Source organism: Mastomys coucha, unplaced genomic scaffold, assembly GCF_008632895.1.
Source record: "Mastomys coucha isolate ucsf_1 unplaced genomic scaffold, UCSF_Mcou_1 pScaffold5, whole genome shotgun sequence".
NCBI lineage: Eukaryota > Metazoa > Chordata > Mammalia > Rodentia > Muridae > Mastomys > Mastomys coucha.
Genome location: NW_022196911.1, coordinates 69,756,489 through 69,773,800, shown reverse-complemented (window position 1 = coordinate 69,773,800; position 17,312 = coordinate 69,756,489). Strand labels below are relative to the sequence as shown.

The following is a 17,312-nucleotide window of genomic DNA, read 5'->3' as shown; positions in this document are numbered from 1 at the left end:
AAAGACATGCCGTATTTCTTACATTTGTAAAGTTTGTCTTCTGTGTGGATTCCGTAGTGATTTTTAAGATCTCAGGACTATATAAAGCTTTTCCCACATTCATTACATTTGCAAGTTTGTCTTCTGTATGAATTTTGTGGTGAGCTAGAAGATTTGATGACTGGAAAAATGTTTTCCTACAATAATTAGATTTATAAGGTTTGTGTTCAGTGTGTATTCTGTGGTAAGCTTGAAGCTTTCAGAACTGTGTAAATGATTTCCCACACTAATTACACTCATAAGGCTTGTCTACAATATGAAGTCTGTGGTGAACTTTAAGACTTGAAGACCAGGTAAAATATTTACCACATTCATTACATTTGTAATGTTTGTCTCCACTGTGGATTCTGTGGTGCCTTTTAAGATCTGAGGAAGATAAAAAGCTTTTTCCACAGTGATTACATTTATAAGGTTTATTTCCTATATGGATTCTGTGGTGATCTTTAAGACTTGAGGACTTTGTAAATGATTTCCCACATTTATCACATCTGTAAGGTTTATCTCCTGTGTGGATTCTCTGATGAACTCGAAGATTTGAAGATTGGGTAAAATATTTACCACATTCATTACATTTGTAAGGTTTGTCACCTGTATGGATTTTGTGATGAACTCTAAGACTTGAAGACTGTGTAAATGATTTTCCACATTCATTACATTTGTAAGGTTTGTCTCCACTGTGGATTCTGTAGTGACTTTTAAGAGCTGAAGAACATAAAAAGCTATTTCCACAGTTAGTACATTTGTATGGTTTGTCTCCTGTATGGATTTTGTGATGAACTTTAAGACTTGAAGACTGTGTAAATGATTTTCCACATTCATTACATTGGTAAGGTTTGTCTCCACTGTGGATTCTGTAGTGCTTTTTAAGAGCTGAAGAACATAAAAAGCTTTTTCCACAGTTAGTACATTTGTATGGTTTGTCTCCTGTATGGATTTTGTGATGAACTTTAAGACTTGAAGACTGTGTAAATGATTTTCCACATTCATTACATTTGTAAGGTTTGTCTCCACTGTGGATTCTGTAGTGCCTTTTAAGAGCTGAAGAACATAAAAAGCTTTTTCCACAGTTAGTACATTTGTATGGTTTGTCTCCTGTATGGATTTTGTGATGAACTTTAAGACTTGAAGACTGTGTAAATGATTTTCCACATTCATTACATTTGTAAGGTTTGTCTCCACTGTGGGTTCTGTAGTGCCTTTTAAAAGCTGAAGAATATAAAAAGCTTTTTCCACAGTTAGTACATTTGTATGGTTTGTCTCCTGTATGGATTTTGTGATGAACTTTAAGACTTGAAGACTGTGTAAATGATTTTCCACATTCATTACATTTGTAAGGTTTGTCTCCACTGTGGATTATGTAGTGCCTTTTAAGAGCTGAAGAATATAAAAAGCTTTTTCCACAGTTAGTACATTTGTATGGTTTGTCTCCTGTATGGATTTTGTGATGAACTTTAAGACTTGAGGACTTTGTAAATGATTTCCCACATTCATTATATTTGCAAGTCTTGTCTCCTGTGTGGATTCTTTGGTGAGCTAGAAGATTTGATGTCTGGGTAAATGATTTCCCATACTTACTAGATTTATAAAGTTCCTGTGCAGTGTGTATTTTGTGATGGGCTTGACATTTTGAGGACCAAGTAAATGATTTCCAACATTCTTCACAACTGTAAGTTTTCTTTACAGTATGGATTCTATGAGGGCTCTGAAGAGCTGAGTACTGAGCAAAGGACTTGCCACATTGCTTACATTTCCATGATTTTCCTCCAATTTGAAATACCATAAGGCCTGAAGGTTTGCTGGAACATTTCTCTGGTGCCTTATATTTTGAGTGTTTTTCTTCAACTGGTAAGTTTGAATGTCCCAAGAGATTTGATACATTGGAAAAACCGTATATATGTACAGTGGCTTTCTGCCTTCCCTCTCCATTATGCCTTGAATCATGTTGAATGATATTTGAATTAAAATTCAAGGACTTGTTATATCCTGGGGCCTGGAAAAGTTGTTTTTTAATATGTCTTATGTTATCTCTCTCTAAGTATAATGATTCAGTTAAGGCATTCCTGTATGTATCACATTTGTATCTATTGGCATCTCTTTTAGTCCACATTCCATTATAAACCCGAAGAATTAAGGATTCATTTAAAAGGTCATCTTTCCAGTCAGGTGTATAAAGTTTCTCTGTGGTATGGCCCTGCTGTTGCAAAGATGAGTGAGAGCAGTGATTAAACATAGCCTGTCTACTATCATGGTTATAACTATTTTCTGGAATACATTTATTTATCTCATTTTTTCTTAGAAATGTTTCATGAAGAGAATCATATAATATGATATTATCTTGGTATAAAATCCCTCCATGTTGATTGTTTTGGCAATATTTCAGAAAAGGGTTTTTAATATAGCCTATGTTAGTATCATTTATTCTGTTGGAGTTTCCACGAGTACCTCCCACATGATATATTCCAAGTTTCACTACATACATGGATACTTTCTTATGTTGATCTAAATGGTAGAACTTGTCACAGAGTAGATTTAATTGTTGAGGGAACTGTAATATAGTTTTAGAGAAATATCTTTCACATTTATGATATTCAGTAATTTTTTCTCTTCTCCAAAATCTCCTTTGTTCATAAAGTATTGATGTATTGTTTAATCCTATACTCCCTTTTGAGTGCTTCAGGGAAGTGGGTTTATTCACCCAAATGTCACTCTTTAATGTTTTTGTATTTCTCTGTAGGACAGAGTTGCTTTTCAAAACTTGTAAAAATTCTGCTAGAGAAGCCTCCAACTGTAAGAATGGGAGTGTCCCAGACTGAGTTCTCTCAGGAATAGCTTGAACTTCTTTATTCTTTTCAGAAATGAAACAGATACATTTTGCTAGCATATCATCTCCATAATCACATCTTTCATGTTTCTCACTGTCACCTCTGTATTCCCAGAACTTCTTTCTATCTAGATTGAAAAGGCCAGTAAGTCCAAACCTTTGTGTTATTTCTTTCTGAAAATAATTTTGTGTACACACCTTTGGGAGTAGCTTCTTGGTATGTTCACAAGACAATGCTGAAAGTAATAAAGCAAGTCATTATGTATTATTTTGAAGTTGCATGAAAATAATATATATGCATAATGCACAAAATAGCATGAATCCAAGGATTATAGCAAAAGTGTATAACACAGAAGTCCAGCAACATTGTTCCAAGGAAACAAATGTCATAAATGTAATGGTTGTTAGAACATATTTCAAGAACATATCACACACTTTGTAATATATATGCAAGTCATCAGAATAACAGACAACTTGAAACAAAATTGTTGTAACTATCACCCATTTATAATTTTTTTTCTTCACTGTGAATCTCAATTATCAATATGGATATAAATCATCTTAGAATCACTTAAAATAATGGATTTAAAATCATTTTTATGGAATATTTGTAAGGAAAGAAACATGAAAAAATTGAACATGATTAGGTAAAAATCATGTCAGATATATGAGAATAGATTTAAATTATTTCTCAAATCCTATGGAATATTCATTGAGACAGATAAATTCCATAGAAACCTGGGCATTCTTAAAAATGTTAGAAGTCTTAATGTGTATAAAATCAATTTTCTAACCATAATATTCTGAAAAACTTTATGTCAAATTAAAATATGAAGTCCTGGACCTAAAACTTGAACAGTCACATATTATTTTTTAAATATATCTCAGATTCATGGATCTGCACCTCAATTGCTGGGCCATAGATCTGCCTGCATCTTTGAAGGCATGCTACCACCCAGGCCAAACACGTAAGACCCCTATACTCTAATCCCTTGCTAGCTATGTTCCCTGGCAAGCACAGCAGCTGTGAGGTCTGCTCTATCAACCTCATGCTGCATATTCCAGTACACACCACTACCTGCAATCCTAGACCCATGTAGCCATTTGAAACTACAAGGTCTGTCTGCATCTGCAGAGGCCTACTGACACCTGGACAAACAGACATCTGAAGCCATGAGATACTAACAGCTCTGCCTGCAAACCTGGAAACTTGCTGCCACCCAGAGCAACCCAGCTCTATATGAAATCCCAGAGACCTGCAGCCATCAAGGACTAATCGGCCTGCCAACACTAGGGACAATCAGATGGCTAAAGGACATAGTAAGAATGTAATCAATGAAATGCAGGGCGATGCAATACTACAAGAACCACAGTAAGCCCTGTATATCCTAGCAAACCTGAAGTGTAAGAAAATGACCTTGAAACTAATCTTATGAAGATAACAGTCACTTAACAATGAAATGCATCTCTTAAAGAAATACAGGAAAATAAAATCAAATATTCAGTTGTCCTTAAAGAGAAAATGAATAAATACTAAGAGATACAGGAAAATATAATCAAACGGGTGAAGAAAAGAATAAAAATGTTCTAAATAGAGAAATATCTAAAATATGTAAAAAGAGAAATAGAAGCAATGAAGAAACATCAAATTGAGGCAATCTTGCAAAACCTAGGAAAGAGAAAAGAAGCTACATGTACAAGTATCACCAACAGAATACAAGACATAGAAGAGAAAATCACAAGTATAGAAAATACAATAGGATTACATATATTTGTCAAAGAAAATGCCAAGTGTAAATATTTCTAACACAAGACATGAAGGAAATTTGGAAAACTATGAAAAGACCAAACCTAAAATAAATAGTAATAGAAAACAAAGAATATTCCCAGCTCAAAGACACAGAAAATATCTTCAACAAAATCATGTCAAAAAAAATTTCTAATCTAGAGAAAAATATGGCTTTAAATATGCATAAAGCTTAAAGAACACCAAATAGATTGGATCAAAAAAATACTCACACCACAAAATATCCAAAAGACAAAATGTATAGCACAAAAAAAGAATATTAAATGCTGCAAGAGAAAAAGGCCAAGGAACATAAAGACAAACATCAGAATTACACCTAACTTCTCAACAGAGACTCTAAAAGCCAAAAGGGCCTGGACATAAAGAGACCACAAATATCAGTCCAGAAACTAGATTCCCAGAAGCACAAAATCCCCATTGATGGAGAAAACTAAAAATTCCATGACAAAACCAAATACAAAAAGAGACTTTCCATAAATTCAGCCCTATAGATGATACTAGAAGGAAAACTCAAACACTAGGAGAGAAAGTATACCCAAGAAATGAAAGGAAATTAATAAGTCATAAAGAAAAAACAAAAGAAGAGAGTTTCTCTTGTACACACACACACACACACACACACACACACACACACACTCAAACACAAACACCAACATCAAAATAACAGGAATTAACATTCATTGGTCATTAATATCTCTCAAAAATGGATTCAATACTCTAATAAAAATTCACACACACTCAAACACAAACACCAACAGGAATTAACATTCATTGGTCATTAATATCTCTCAAAAATGGATTCAATACTCTAATAAAAATTCAGAGGCTAACAGAGTGGATACGTCATTTTGCTGCATAAAAAATCTACACCTCAGCAACAAAGATCGACACTACATCAGAGAACAGTACTGGATAAAAAGGTTTTCCAAGCAAATAAACACAAGAAACAAGGTGGAATAGCCATTCCTATATCTAATAAGATAGACATTGAACCAAAAGAAATCAAAACAGAAGGGGCAGGACACTTTATACTCATCAAAGGGAAAATTCAGCAGATGAAGTTTCAGTTTTGAGCCTCTATGCCACAAATGCACCTATATTTATAAAAGAAGGATTATTGAAGCTCAAAACATACATTGCACATCACACAATAATAGTGGGAGACTTCAACATCCCTCTCTCTCACCAATGGGCAAGATAATCAAAACAGAAAATAAACATAGGAATAATAAAACTAGCAGACATTATGAATCAAATGGACTTAACAGATAGAGCATTTCACACAAACACAAAAGAATACACATTCTTCTCAACAGGTCACAGAACCTTCTTCAGAATAAACCCTATACTTTGTCACAAAGCAAGCATCAACAGATACAGGAATATTGAAATAAGCTTTAGCATATTTCAGCATACCATGGGTTAAAGCTGAACTTCAACAACAGAATAACAGTATGCCTACAAACTCATAGAAATTGAATAATTCTCTAATCAATGGCCACAGGGTCAAAGAAGAAAAAAAGAATTTAAAGACATTTTTAATTCATTGAAAGTAAAGGCAAAACATGCCCAAGCATATGAGACATAACGAGAACAGTGCTAAAAGGAAAGCATATAGCACTAAAGGCCTTCTTAAGGAAAATACGTCTCATACTAGCAAATCAAAAGCACACCCGAAAGCACTAGTGCAAACATGCAAACACACCAATCAATAGTAGATGGCAGAAAATAAACAAACCTATGCATGAAAGCAAGGGTTTAGAAACAAAGATAACAACACAAAGAATCAAGAAAACCGAGAGCTGGTTCCTGTCAACAAGACAGACAAATTGTTACCCAAACTAAAACTAAAACTAAAACTAAAACTAAAACTAAAACTAAAACTAAAACTAAAACTAAAAACTAAAAACTAAAAACCAGAGGTATTTTCTCAAAAACAACAACAACAAAAACCAAATCAGAGATAAAGACATGGACATAACAGACACTGAAGAAATCTAAATAATCATTAACTCTTACTTCAAAAGTCTGTACAATAAAAATTGGAAAATATAAATGAAATAAAAGATTTTCTGGATAGATTCCACTTGCCAAAGTTAAATGAAGTTCAGGTAAACAGTCTAACTTAGGAAACAGAAGTAGTCATTAAAATTTTACAATAATGAAGGAGTGTTCCTCTTTCTCAACAACCTCACCAGCATTGGCTGTCACCTGAGTTTTTGATCTTAGCCATTCTGAGTGGTGTGAGGTAGAATCTCAGGGTTGTTTTGATTTACATTTCCATGATGACTAAGGATGTTGAACATTTCTTTAGGTGCTTCTCAGCAATTTGGTATTCCTCAGTTGAGAATTCTTTGTTTAACTCTGTACCCCATTTTTTATCAGTTTGGTGGTTTCTCAGGAAATTGGACATAGAACTACCTGTGGACACAGCTATACCACTTCTGGACATATACCCAGAAGATGCTCCAACATGTATTAAGGACACATGCTCCACTATATTCTAGCAGCCTTATTTATAATAGCCAGAAGATGGAAACAGACCAGATGTTCCTCAACAGAGGAATGGATACAGAAAATGTGGTACATTTACACAATGGAGTACTACTCAGCTATTAAAAACAATGAATTTATGAAATTCTTAGGGAAATGGATGGATCTGGAGAATATCATCCTGAGTGAGGTAACCCAATCACAAAAGAACACACATGGTATCTACTCATTGATAAGTGGATATTAGCCCAGAAGCTCGGATTACCCAAGATACGATCCACAAACCACAAGAAACTCAAGAAGGAGGAAGACCAAAGTGTGGATACTTTGATCCTTCTTAGAAGGGGGAACAAAATACCCATGGAAGGAGTTGCAGAGACAAACTATGGAGCAGAGACTGAAGGAAGGACAATCCAAAGACTGCCCCACCTGGGAATCCTTTCCATATTCAATCATCAAACCCAGACACTATTGTGGATGCCAGCAAGTGCTGGCTGACAGGAGCCTGATATAGCTGTCTCCTAAGAGGCTCTGCCAGTGCCTGACTAATACAGAAGTAGAGGCTCACAGTCATCCATTGGACTGAGCACAGGGTTCCCAAAGAAGGAGCTAGAGAAAGGACCCAAGGAGCTGAAGGGTTTGCAGCCCCTTAGGATGAACAATGATATGAACTAACTAGTACCCTCAGAGCTCCCAGGGACTAAATCACCAACCAAAGAGTACACATGGTGGGACTCATGGCTCCAGCTGCATGTGTAGTAGAGGACGGCCTAGTCAGTCATCAATAGGAGGAGAGGCCCTTGGTCCTGTGAAGGTTCTGTGCCCCAGTGTAGGGGAATGCCAGGGTCAGGAAGCAGGAAGGTAGGTTGGTGAGCAGGGGGAGGGAACAGTGTTTTTTTTTTTGAGGGGAAACCTGAAAAGGAGATATCATTTGAAATATAAATACAGAAAATACCTAATTAAAAAAAATCTTACAACAATGACAACAAAAACTCAGGGCCAGATGGTTTTAGTAAAGAATTCTATTAGAACTTCAAAGAAGAGCTAATGTCAATACTCATCAAACTATTCCACAAAATAGAAACAGAAGGAACATTGCCAAACTCATTCTGCAGGGACATATTCATCCTGATACCTAAACCATACAAGGACTAAACAACCAAAGCGAATTTCAGACCAATTTCCATTATGAACATTGATGCAAAAATACTCAATAAAATTCTCCCAAACAGAATCCAAGAAGACACCAAAAAAAAAAAAAATCATCCAACATAATCAAGTAGGATTCATCTCAGACAGGAAACAGTGATTCAATATGTGAAAATTGATCAATGTAATCCACCATTTAAGTAAAATGAAAGAACAAACAACATAATTAGACATTATGTTAAACATTAAGACACTGAAAAAGCCTTTGACAAAATACAACACTCCTTCATGTTAAAAGCCTTGGAGAGATCAAAGATACAAAGCTAAATATATGAAAGGCAATACAGAAAAAGCCAAGAGCCAAAATCAAATTAAATGGAAGGAAAATAAAAAAATCAGGGAAAAGGTCATCCTATACACATTCTCCTATTCTCCTTATTTCCTCAATATAGTACGTAAAGTTCTAGTTAGAGCATAAGAGAACTAAAAGAGATCAAGGTGATATAAATTGTAAAATGAGAGGGATGGCATCAGCAACGCACTTTTAAAAGTTTTGACCTAGAATTGTTCCTGTAGAAATAAATGCAGGGACAAAAATGGTGAAGGGACTGAGGGAAAGATGGTCTAGTGACTAGCCCAACTTGGGATATATCCTGTGCATGGGCACTAAACCCTTATATTATTACTGATTTCATGATGTGCTCTCAGACAGGAACCTAGCATGGCTATTCTCTGGGAGGCTCTATCAGCAGCTGACCCAGGCAGATCCAGATACAGCCAATCATTGGACTAAGATACAGGACGCCTATAGAAGAATTAGAGGAAGGATTGAAGGAGCTGAAGGGGAAGGCAACCACATAAGAAGATGAACAATGTCAACTGTGACCCGTGGGAGCTCCCAGAGTCTAAGTCACCAACCATGGATCATATATTGGTTGTTCTGAGGCCCCTGTCACATATGTAACTGAGGTCTGACTTGTCTGTCCTTAGTGGGAGAGAATGTACCTAATCTTATAGAGATTTGATACTCCATGGAAGGAGAATGTGAGGAGAGGGGAATACCCTCTCAGAGGCAAAGGGGTTATGGATGAGGTGAAGAACTTTGGGAGGTGGGAGGGGGCAACATTTGAGATGTGAATAAATAAAATACATGTGAAATTCATTTTAAAAAAGAAAATAAAGAAAATATTGCTATTCATAGATGATATAATAGGATAAGTAAATGAGTATAAAAAGTCTATCAGAGAACTCCTACAGCCAAAATCTCCTTCAGTAAAGTGGTTGGTTACAAAGTTAACTCCAAAAAATCAGTAGCCCTCTTTTCTAGTATTGATAAACAGGCTGATGAAGAAATAAGGGAAACAACTAACTTCACAACAGCCAGGAGTAAAATAAAATATCCTGGTGTTGCTCTAATCAAACAAGGGAAATACCCATGTAACAAGAAGTCTTTATGTAAAGTGAATAAAGAATGAAAGAATATAAAAACAATTTTTTCAGCTGAAGTAGAAATATAACATTTATCATCCCTTCTTTTCTTCCATTATATCCCAGGTAACATTCCATGTTCCCCACCTTCCTTCTCAAGTTGAAAGCCTTTCTTTCCTTCTTCCTTCAATTATTCTTGAGGTACCTACATGTGTGTATGTGTGTTTGTGTGTGAGTGTGTGTATATGTGGTTTGTGTGTGTGTCTTTTAGCTATGTGTATTTACAATTACATCTTTGTTACAGAGATGTTATAAAACATCTCTGTTACTGGGATTTGGTGTTTGTGATTATATATTGTCTAAGCAATGAATGCTCTGCATTGGAAAACCCATAAAGCTGATCATATTTAGTGGGAAACAAACACTGATTTTCCTAAGCCTTATTAGTTTAGTAGAATTGTATGAATAGTGATGGGGACAAATAAAGGCAATACAAAATAGGAAGAGGGAAGAGTTTCTAAACTGGGAGCAGGCAAAAGATCAACATAGAAAAAGACTCAAGATTACTGACAAATAATAAAAGAGATAGTTTTGGTAAAGTCATACAGATATATTGTGTTATATTTACTGAAAATTATAAAAAATACATATATGTATATATGGAGATGATATATTTGTATAGATTTTATATACATTATAAGGCATAAATATAACACACACACACATATATACACACAGATATATGTATATATATATATATATATATATATATATATATATATATATATATATATATGTTTTGTGACACTATAGATGACAATGCTGTTAAAAGGAACTACAGACCTAATCTGAGAAACATCCTGTCAAATTTTGTAAATAAAATTAGTATCAAATAATGATACTTTGACACTATCTATTCTATGCATATCCTCTAACCCTGACCCAATATCATTAAATGTCTTCTTGCTCTAGATATGATTTCAAAAACTATATTGAATATCTATGGAGAAAATGGACAACCTCCTATTGCTCCTGATTTTAGTGGAATTGCATTCTCCATGCAGAATGGTCTTGTCCCCAGGCTGGTTATAAACCACGTTTACTATCCTTAGTCTGTCTAGAATCATTGCATAATGATGCTGTATTTTGTCAAAGGCAATTTCAGAATTTGCTGAGATTATCCTGTAGTTTCTATGTTGTAGTTGTTTATTAATGTTATTACCTTTACCAGTTAACTTATGTTGAACTATCTGCATCTCTGGATTGAAACCAACTTAAAAATGGTAGATAATCATTTATGTATGTTTTTTAGTTAATTTTCAAAATACCTTACTGCAAATTTTAGCATCTATATTCATGTAGTATGCTGAGACACATATCTTTGTTTAGTTTTTGAAACAAACTCATAGTGGCTTCATAAAAAGAAGAAAAGAAATAGAAAAGGTCCTCGAGTTTCTAAACTGGAGAAAATCTTAAAGAAACTAGGCTTTATTGTAACTTGATGGTCTAGTCAATTTCTGCCCTGAATCCATCTGACCATGGGCTTTCTTTACTTAGAAGGCTCTGACTACACCTTCCTTTTCATCAGAGGATTTGTGTTGGTTTAAAGGGTCAATTTCATTTTGATTCAGTGTTTGTAAGCCATAAATACAACATTCTTTTAGGTTTTATAAAATGTTTCATTCCTTTAGGTGTTCATTTTTTTTAGATAAATGGATGGAGCTAGGGACAATCAATAAGAATGAGGTACTCTAACAACAACTACAACAACAAAAACCCTGCAAGGTTTCTTTTGTGTGCTAGGTTAGTGTTTAAGATTTGGGTATATCTGTTATAGTTATAATATCTATGGTGGTTGTGCAGCTAGTTAGGGATCAGAATATACTTGTTTATTTTTTCATAGAAAGAAAAAATAAAAGACAGTGTCATAAAGGAGAAATAAAATCAAGATTATATCAAGAGATAGACATAGAGTAGTGAAGAACCATTATGGTTCTTAATAACAGTACATGCCAAATTTTAAAGTTACATACATACTGCCTGTATGTGTGGGGGTATACATGTAAACAGGGGTGCTTTGTAGAATACTTTTCCACCCAGTGTCTTCTGGATATTGAACTCAAGTCATAAGATTGCAATTCAAGCAGCTCTAACTTCTGCACCATTTCTCTGGTTCTCAGTAAATATTGTTTAATGCCATATGGTAAACTACTATTATAGAAGCTTCCTAACACATGAGCATATGAAATGCTGTTTAAATGACATTGCCACAAATTACAATAGACAATACAAAGCTACATATCACCTGGAACTACACATAGCACATAGTACAAGAAATGGGTTGTAACTTTTTGAATTATAGGCCAAAGGACCTGTAGTCTGCTGAAATAGCACAGGTAATTACAAACACATTTATTTTTACTCCAGACCTGAAGATATGTGACCACTGCCAAAGATAATAAAGACATAAAGCAGCAGAAATATTGAGTTGCATATTAAAGTGTAGTTTTCATCCTACTGATTTACATTCATAGTATATTTAGGTACTACTTGGGCATAGGAGGGCAAAATGAATTATTTGTCTCACACAGCTATTTGCTTTGTGATGTGCAATGATGACCTTCCTGTAAGATGTGCTCACTGGTGTAAATAACACCATAAATGCTTTGGTAGTACCTACCACTGTTTGATTGGCATCATGGTGGCTCTGTGAGTTAAAACCTATTTCTGACACTGTTTCTGTGACCCATAATTAGAGACTAAACACATACTGGGTCCTATATTAAAATCTACTATTATTCCTACAAATAAAGTCATAATAATATGACTGTTAAAGATATACTGCTTTTCCAGTAGATCTGTTCATCACCAACCTTTAATAGAGACGCTCAATATGGAGGCCAACAACTGGCAAAGTCCAGAAATTGAGAGACTTTGGAGCACTCAGTCTTATGTAGTTATCTTTATCAAACTCCTCCTTTATCAAACACTCAGGGGCTAATGCAGAAGATGAGACAGAAGGATTATAAAGGGCAGACATAGTGAATGATGCTAAATAAACAACATCTCCACACACAACAAGAGTAATACCCGTGTAAACTCACTGAGAATGTGAGAACATCCTCCAGATCAATATAAGTTCAAGGCAGATAAAACTCCAGCTTTGAGAAGGGGAAACAGGTAAAAAGTGTTACACAAGGTAAGAACCTATCCATACTACATAGATTTTTTTTTTTTGGAGAGACAGAGGTTTGTTTCAGCTCACATATCCTAAACATAGTCCATCATGAGCAGAATCAGGAGATCAGGGCAGGAACTCAAGGCAAAAAATGAACCAGAAGTCATGGAAGAGTGCGTCTTATTGGCTTGTTTCCCCTGGCTTGCTCAGTTTTCTTTTTTTATCTAACACAGGACTGCCAGATTAGGGAGGGATAGCACTACCTACAGGGATCTGAGACTAGCATTTATTAATGCTGAGCCTCCCCATACAGCGTTAATAAAGAAAATTCTCCCACACACATGCTTATAGAACAATATGTTATATTTCCTTTTATCTAATAGAGGAATAATAAGTTTTATTCTGCAGTATAACATCAGGTCTATTAATCATATTCCATGGATTATGTTAAGGAAAAGTTTACAGCACAAATCTGACTCTATGCTTAAATACATTTTTTGGCTTCTATTTTTCTTTTTCTTTTTTCCTCTGAGAGAGAGAGAGAGAAAGAGAGAGAGAGAGAGAGAGAGAGAGAGAGAGAGAGAGAGAGAGAGAGAGAGAGAGAGAGAGAGAGAGAGAGAGAGAGAGAGAGAGAGAGGGAGAGGGAGAGGGAGAGGGAGAGGGAGAGGGAGAGAGGGAGAGAGGGAGAGATAGAGACAGAGGCAGAGGCAGAGAGACAGAGAGAGACAGAGACAGAGAAAGACAGAGACACAGAGAGAGACAGAGACACAGACACAGACAGAGACAGAGAGAATGAGAAGGTTAGAGAAACCTTGATATATTGAGTTAGTGTGGGGAGTGGACATGGTCTGCAAGAAGATGACAGAGAGAAAAATGTTAGCAAGATATACGCTATAAAATTCTCTATAAGGGCAATAAAACAATAATCACTCAAATATACTTATCATATACATGCAACAAAATAATGACAGTAATTAGAAGACAGAATAATCTACTATTTCATAAAACATGTATAATATTCTACATTTCAAACCACCACTATTCAGATAAAATAAGACAAAACTCATATAAAAGCTATGCTGTAGTATTATTCTGGTACATTATTCTGAATAACTTGTCTAGTCACACTTCAAAATTAGATTGCTCCTTGGTTTAGAATCATCATATCTCATGTTATTTCATTTCAGATTACCTGGTTCTCTTATTTCTGTCTTCTCTCCATCAACAATCCATGCTTCTTTGTTTTGTTCAAGACAGATGATTACCTCTTGTTTTGAAACAGCAACACCTGTATATTCAAACAGATATACCATTGAATATAGCTGGGTACTAGTATAGGAATGTGCCATAGGTAACATGGAGAAGAGTAAAAGATACATGAATGACTTTCTTATAGTCACATCTTTCCAAATGTTTTAGACTCTCCATAACTCAATTCTTTTAAAAATTATGAATTTCTGTTTAAAATTACCACATTAGAAGAAGACAACTGTGGAAGTCAAAGTAGATTCACATATAAATGCTAAAGACTGCCTATACAAAAAACAAATAAGATTGAAAGATCATAAAGTTAAATGTAAAAACATGATAAAGATATAGAACATGTTAGCTCTAAATAAGTCAATAATACCTATAAAATTTAAGACATAGACTAATTAATGAACCAAATAATAATAGCAGTTTTAGATATCCATAAGATGAAGTAGAAATTATGGGATAAGAATATTCTTACCCACAGAAATCAGGTTGTCATAATTCTCCAACATGACATCTCTGTACAAAGCCCTCTGGGCAGAATCCAGACATTCCCACTCCTCCTTAGAGAACTCTATAGCCACATCCATGAACGTCAACACACTCTGAAATTAAAATTAACAGTGTTCCCTTGTGTCCATTAGCTAAGTTCTAGATTTGACTCAAGGAAATATTAGTTAATTATGTAACTTGTTCTGTTATCAATAACTAATGTTATTTTTGATGAATTATCATCTGAGAGAAAGAATGTTGTGACTTCTCTGCAAAGATCCAATAGACCAGCAGTTGTCAACCTGTGACCCTTTTGGAGAACAAATGTCATGATCCCCTAAATGATCTAATGGTGGTTTTCTAAGCCACCAGAAAGCAGAGATATTAACATTAGGATTCATAGCAGTAGCAAAATTATAGTTATGAACTGCCAATAAAAATAAATTCATAGTTAGGGTCACAACCACCTGAGGAACTCTACTAAAGAGTTACAGTAGTAGGAAGGCTAAGAATGACTGCAATAGGCTCTCTGCCTTATTATATATGTTACTTATCCTATATTTATTATATAATTTAAAATATAATTGTTATATATTATTTCTGTATTATATATTTATTGTATAATTTAATGTACAATAAATATTATAAATTTTATACTATTTATAAATTATAATTTATGATTATAAATGATAATAAATTATATAACTTATTGTATAAGTATAAAAGATAGTCACATGAAAAAATAGTTCTGTAAATGTGAGTTAGCACAGTGAAAGTTTGGATATTTGAGCTGTGAAGTTACTTCTGTAAGAACAGTCATCCTGTCTCAGATCCATGCATGCATTTACCTGAGAAGAGCACATCTTTTTTCTCCTTCAGAATGGAATGTCTCACAAAAGTTTATACTAAAATTTCACCTTCCAGAAGCCACTCTTCATTTAGAGGCAGCAGATCTTCCCTGTCCCTGGTAAAACTGAGGAGTGGGAAGCAGGAACCAAAGTTCTAGGCCTTCTGCCAGAGAACAGATGCTGAAATGATGAGCTTTAATAGGCAGGAAAAAAACCCAGAAGATTTTCATTTCCTACATCAGATGCAAAAGCTGGTGTATTTCTCTATAGACCTCGGTATATGGCTGTAGTGACCTCCTCTACACATAACACAGCAGACTGGGATTTTAAATGAAGGCTGAACACTGTTAAAATTGATATTCACCCTTTGCTTTCTTTACCTTTGTTCGAAATGGTTTATCAGAACAAAATTGATGCCTTTATTTGCAATAATGGCCAATATCTGTGAGGTAACCCCAGCTGAAAGTATTTCTCATGATGAATAAGCAAAATACTTTCGTGGGGCCAAGAAGAAACAAGGCAATCATTGCTTGCCTCACCATTGTCTCCACTGAGATATTAGTTTTGGCTTTCATTTTCCATTCTAAAATACCATGATTTTGTGATTTTAAAGAAAGATCCATAATTATGTATCTCACTAGGTTCCTTTTAACATTGTTTCTTTTGGATTCATTATCAAAAACACTATCTGTTCTTATGTAAAGAAATATATTTGCACCAATTCTAATACCTTCACCTGTCACCGAAGGCAGCTGAATTTCATCCTGTTACATTTTTTCTTGTTAACATCTTTAAGCTGGTAATAAGCTAAAAAAATATGTTATATTAAAGGCATCATTACCAACTAATACTTTGTCATTTACTTTCTACAAAGAATATACTGTACATTGTTCTCTCCTGCAAAATGCACCCATATGGTTTATCATCAGTCTCTAGAAGAAATACTAGTAAGAACTCAAATTGTGCCTCAATGATTAATTGGAATTTTCCATAGGTTTCTCTTTCATTTTTTTTTCTCTTTCACTGTGGTAGGATTTTCACATTTTAGGGCTCTATGCCATGGATGCAAGGATTCAGACAATTCAGAAATGTAAGATGGAGTTCTAGATCACAGGGAGATTTCGAATCTTATTGTGTACTTTTAAATTAACAGAAACTATACTGCAAATAATTTTGTCTTAGGAAAAAAATATACTGCACCTAAGAATATTTATACTAATGGCATAACTTACACAGATGGAAATACTCTGTAAACCAGGCTCATAGCTTAAGGATGACAGGATGAAGTATTTCTTAAACTGTACGTGTTCCATAAGCAGACACTCTGAAATAGAAACACACTGGTTTAGTAATTGGGATGATCATGGTATGCAACTGTCTCCAATAAATTCTAGTCATCAAGGCTGGATGTTTTGTGTCAGGAAACATTCGTGAACCCCTAAAGAGCACCAAGGTGCAGATCCCAATGTAATCACAATAGGGTCCCTTTAATCAAGCTCAGGGTTGGGCTCCCTACAAACCCTGACACAGCAGGAAGGTGGAGCCCTGAGTCTAGTTTCAGGCAAGCATTTATAGAGAGAGGCAAGAATGTGGTTTCTAGCCTGGTATATATCAGATTGGGTAGCCATTGTGGCCTTTAACTGGTGCTGGGGGCCAAACCATAAACTGAATATCTGCTTTTCTCATGATTGAAGGTTGTTAGAAAGTGAAGTGTCAGGGGCAGTCTTGTAACCTGGGGGTGCAGATTTGTTGGAGAATAACCTGGAAACTGGTGCTAGACACAGGCTTAATTGGGGAGTAACT

General features: G+C 34.9%; 1 protein-coding gene across 1 annotated transcript; it reads right to left on the bottom strand.

Moving 5' to 3' along the window:
- Positions 1–265: 265 nt before the first annotated feature.
- On the bottom strand, positions 266–15,524 carry LOC116078696 (zinc finger protein 479-like). Its single transcript, XM_031354040.1, has 6 exons — positions 15,510–15,524; positions 14,648–14,774; positions 14,108–14,203; positions 2,915–3,096; positions 1,450–2,848; positions 266–1,212 (listed from the first exon to the last, which is right to left on the bottom strand). Exons 1-6 carry the CDS (start codon positions 15,522–15,524, stop codon positions 266–268), a joined length of 2,766 nt encoding a protein of 921 aa, XP_031209900.1.
- Positions 15,525–17,312: the final 1,788 nt, after the last annotated feature.

Bases quoted from the DNA above. Each gene is read 5' to 3' on its own strand.
- LOC116078696 (XM_031354040.1), bottom strand. The intron at 14,204-14,647 runs GTAAGAATATTC...TTGAATATACAG, and splicing joins TGACAACCTGATTTCTGTGG to GTGTTGCTGTTTCAAAACAA. The intron at 3,097-14,107 runs GTAATCTGAAAT...TATTACTTTCAG, and splicing joins GACAGAAATAAGAGAACCAG to CATTGTCTTGTGAACATACC.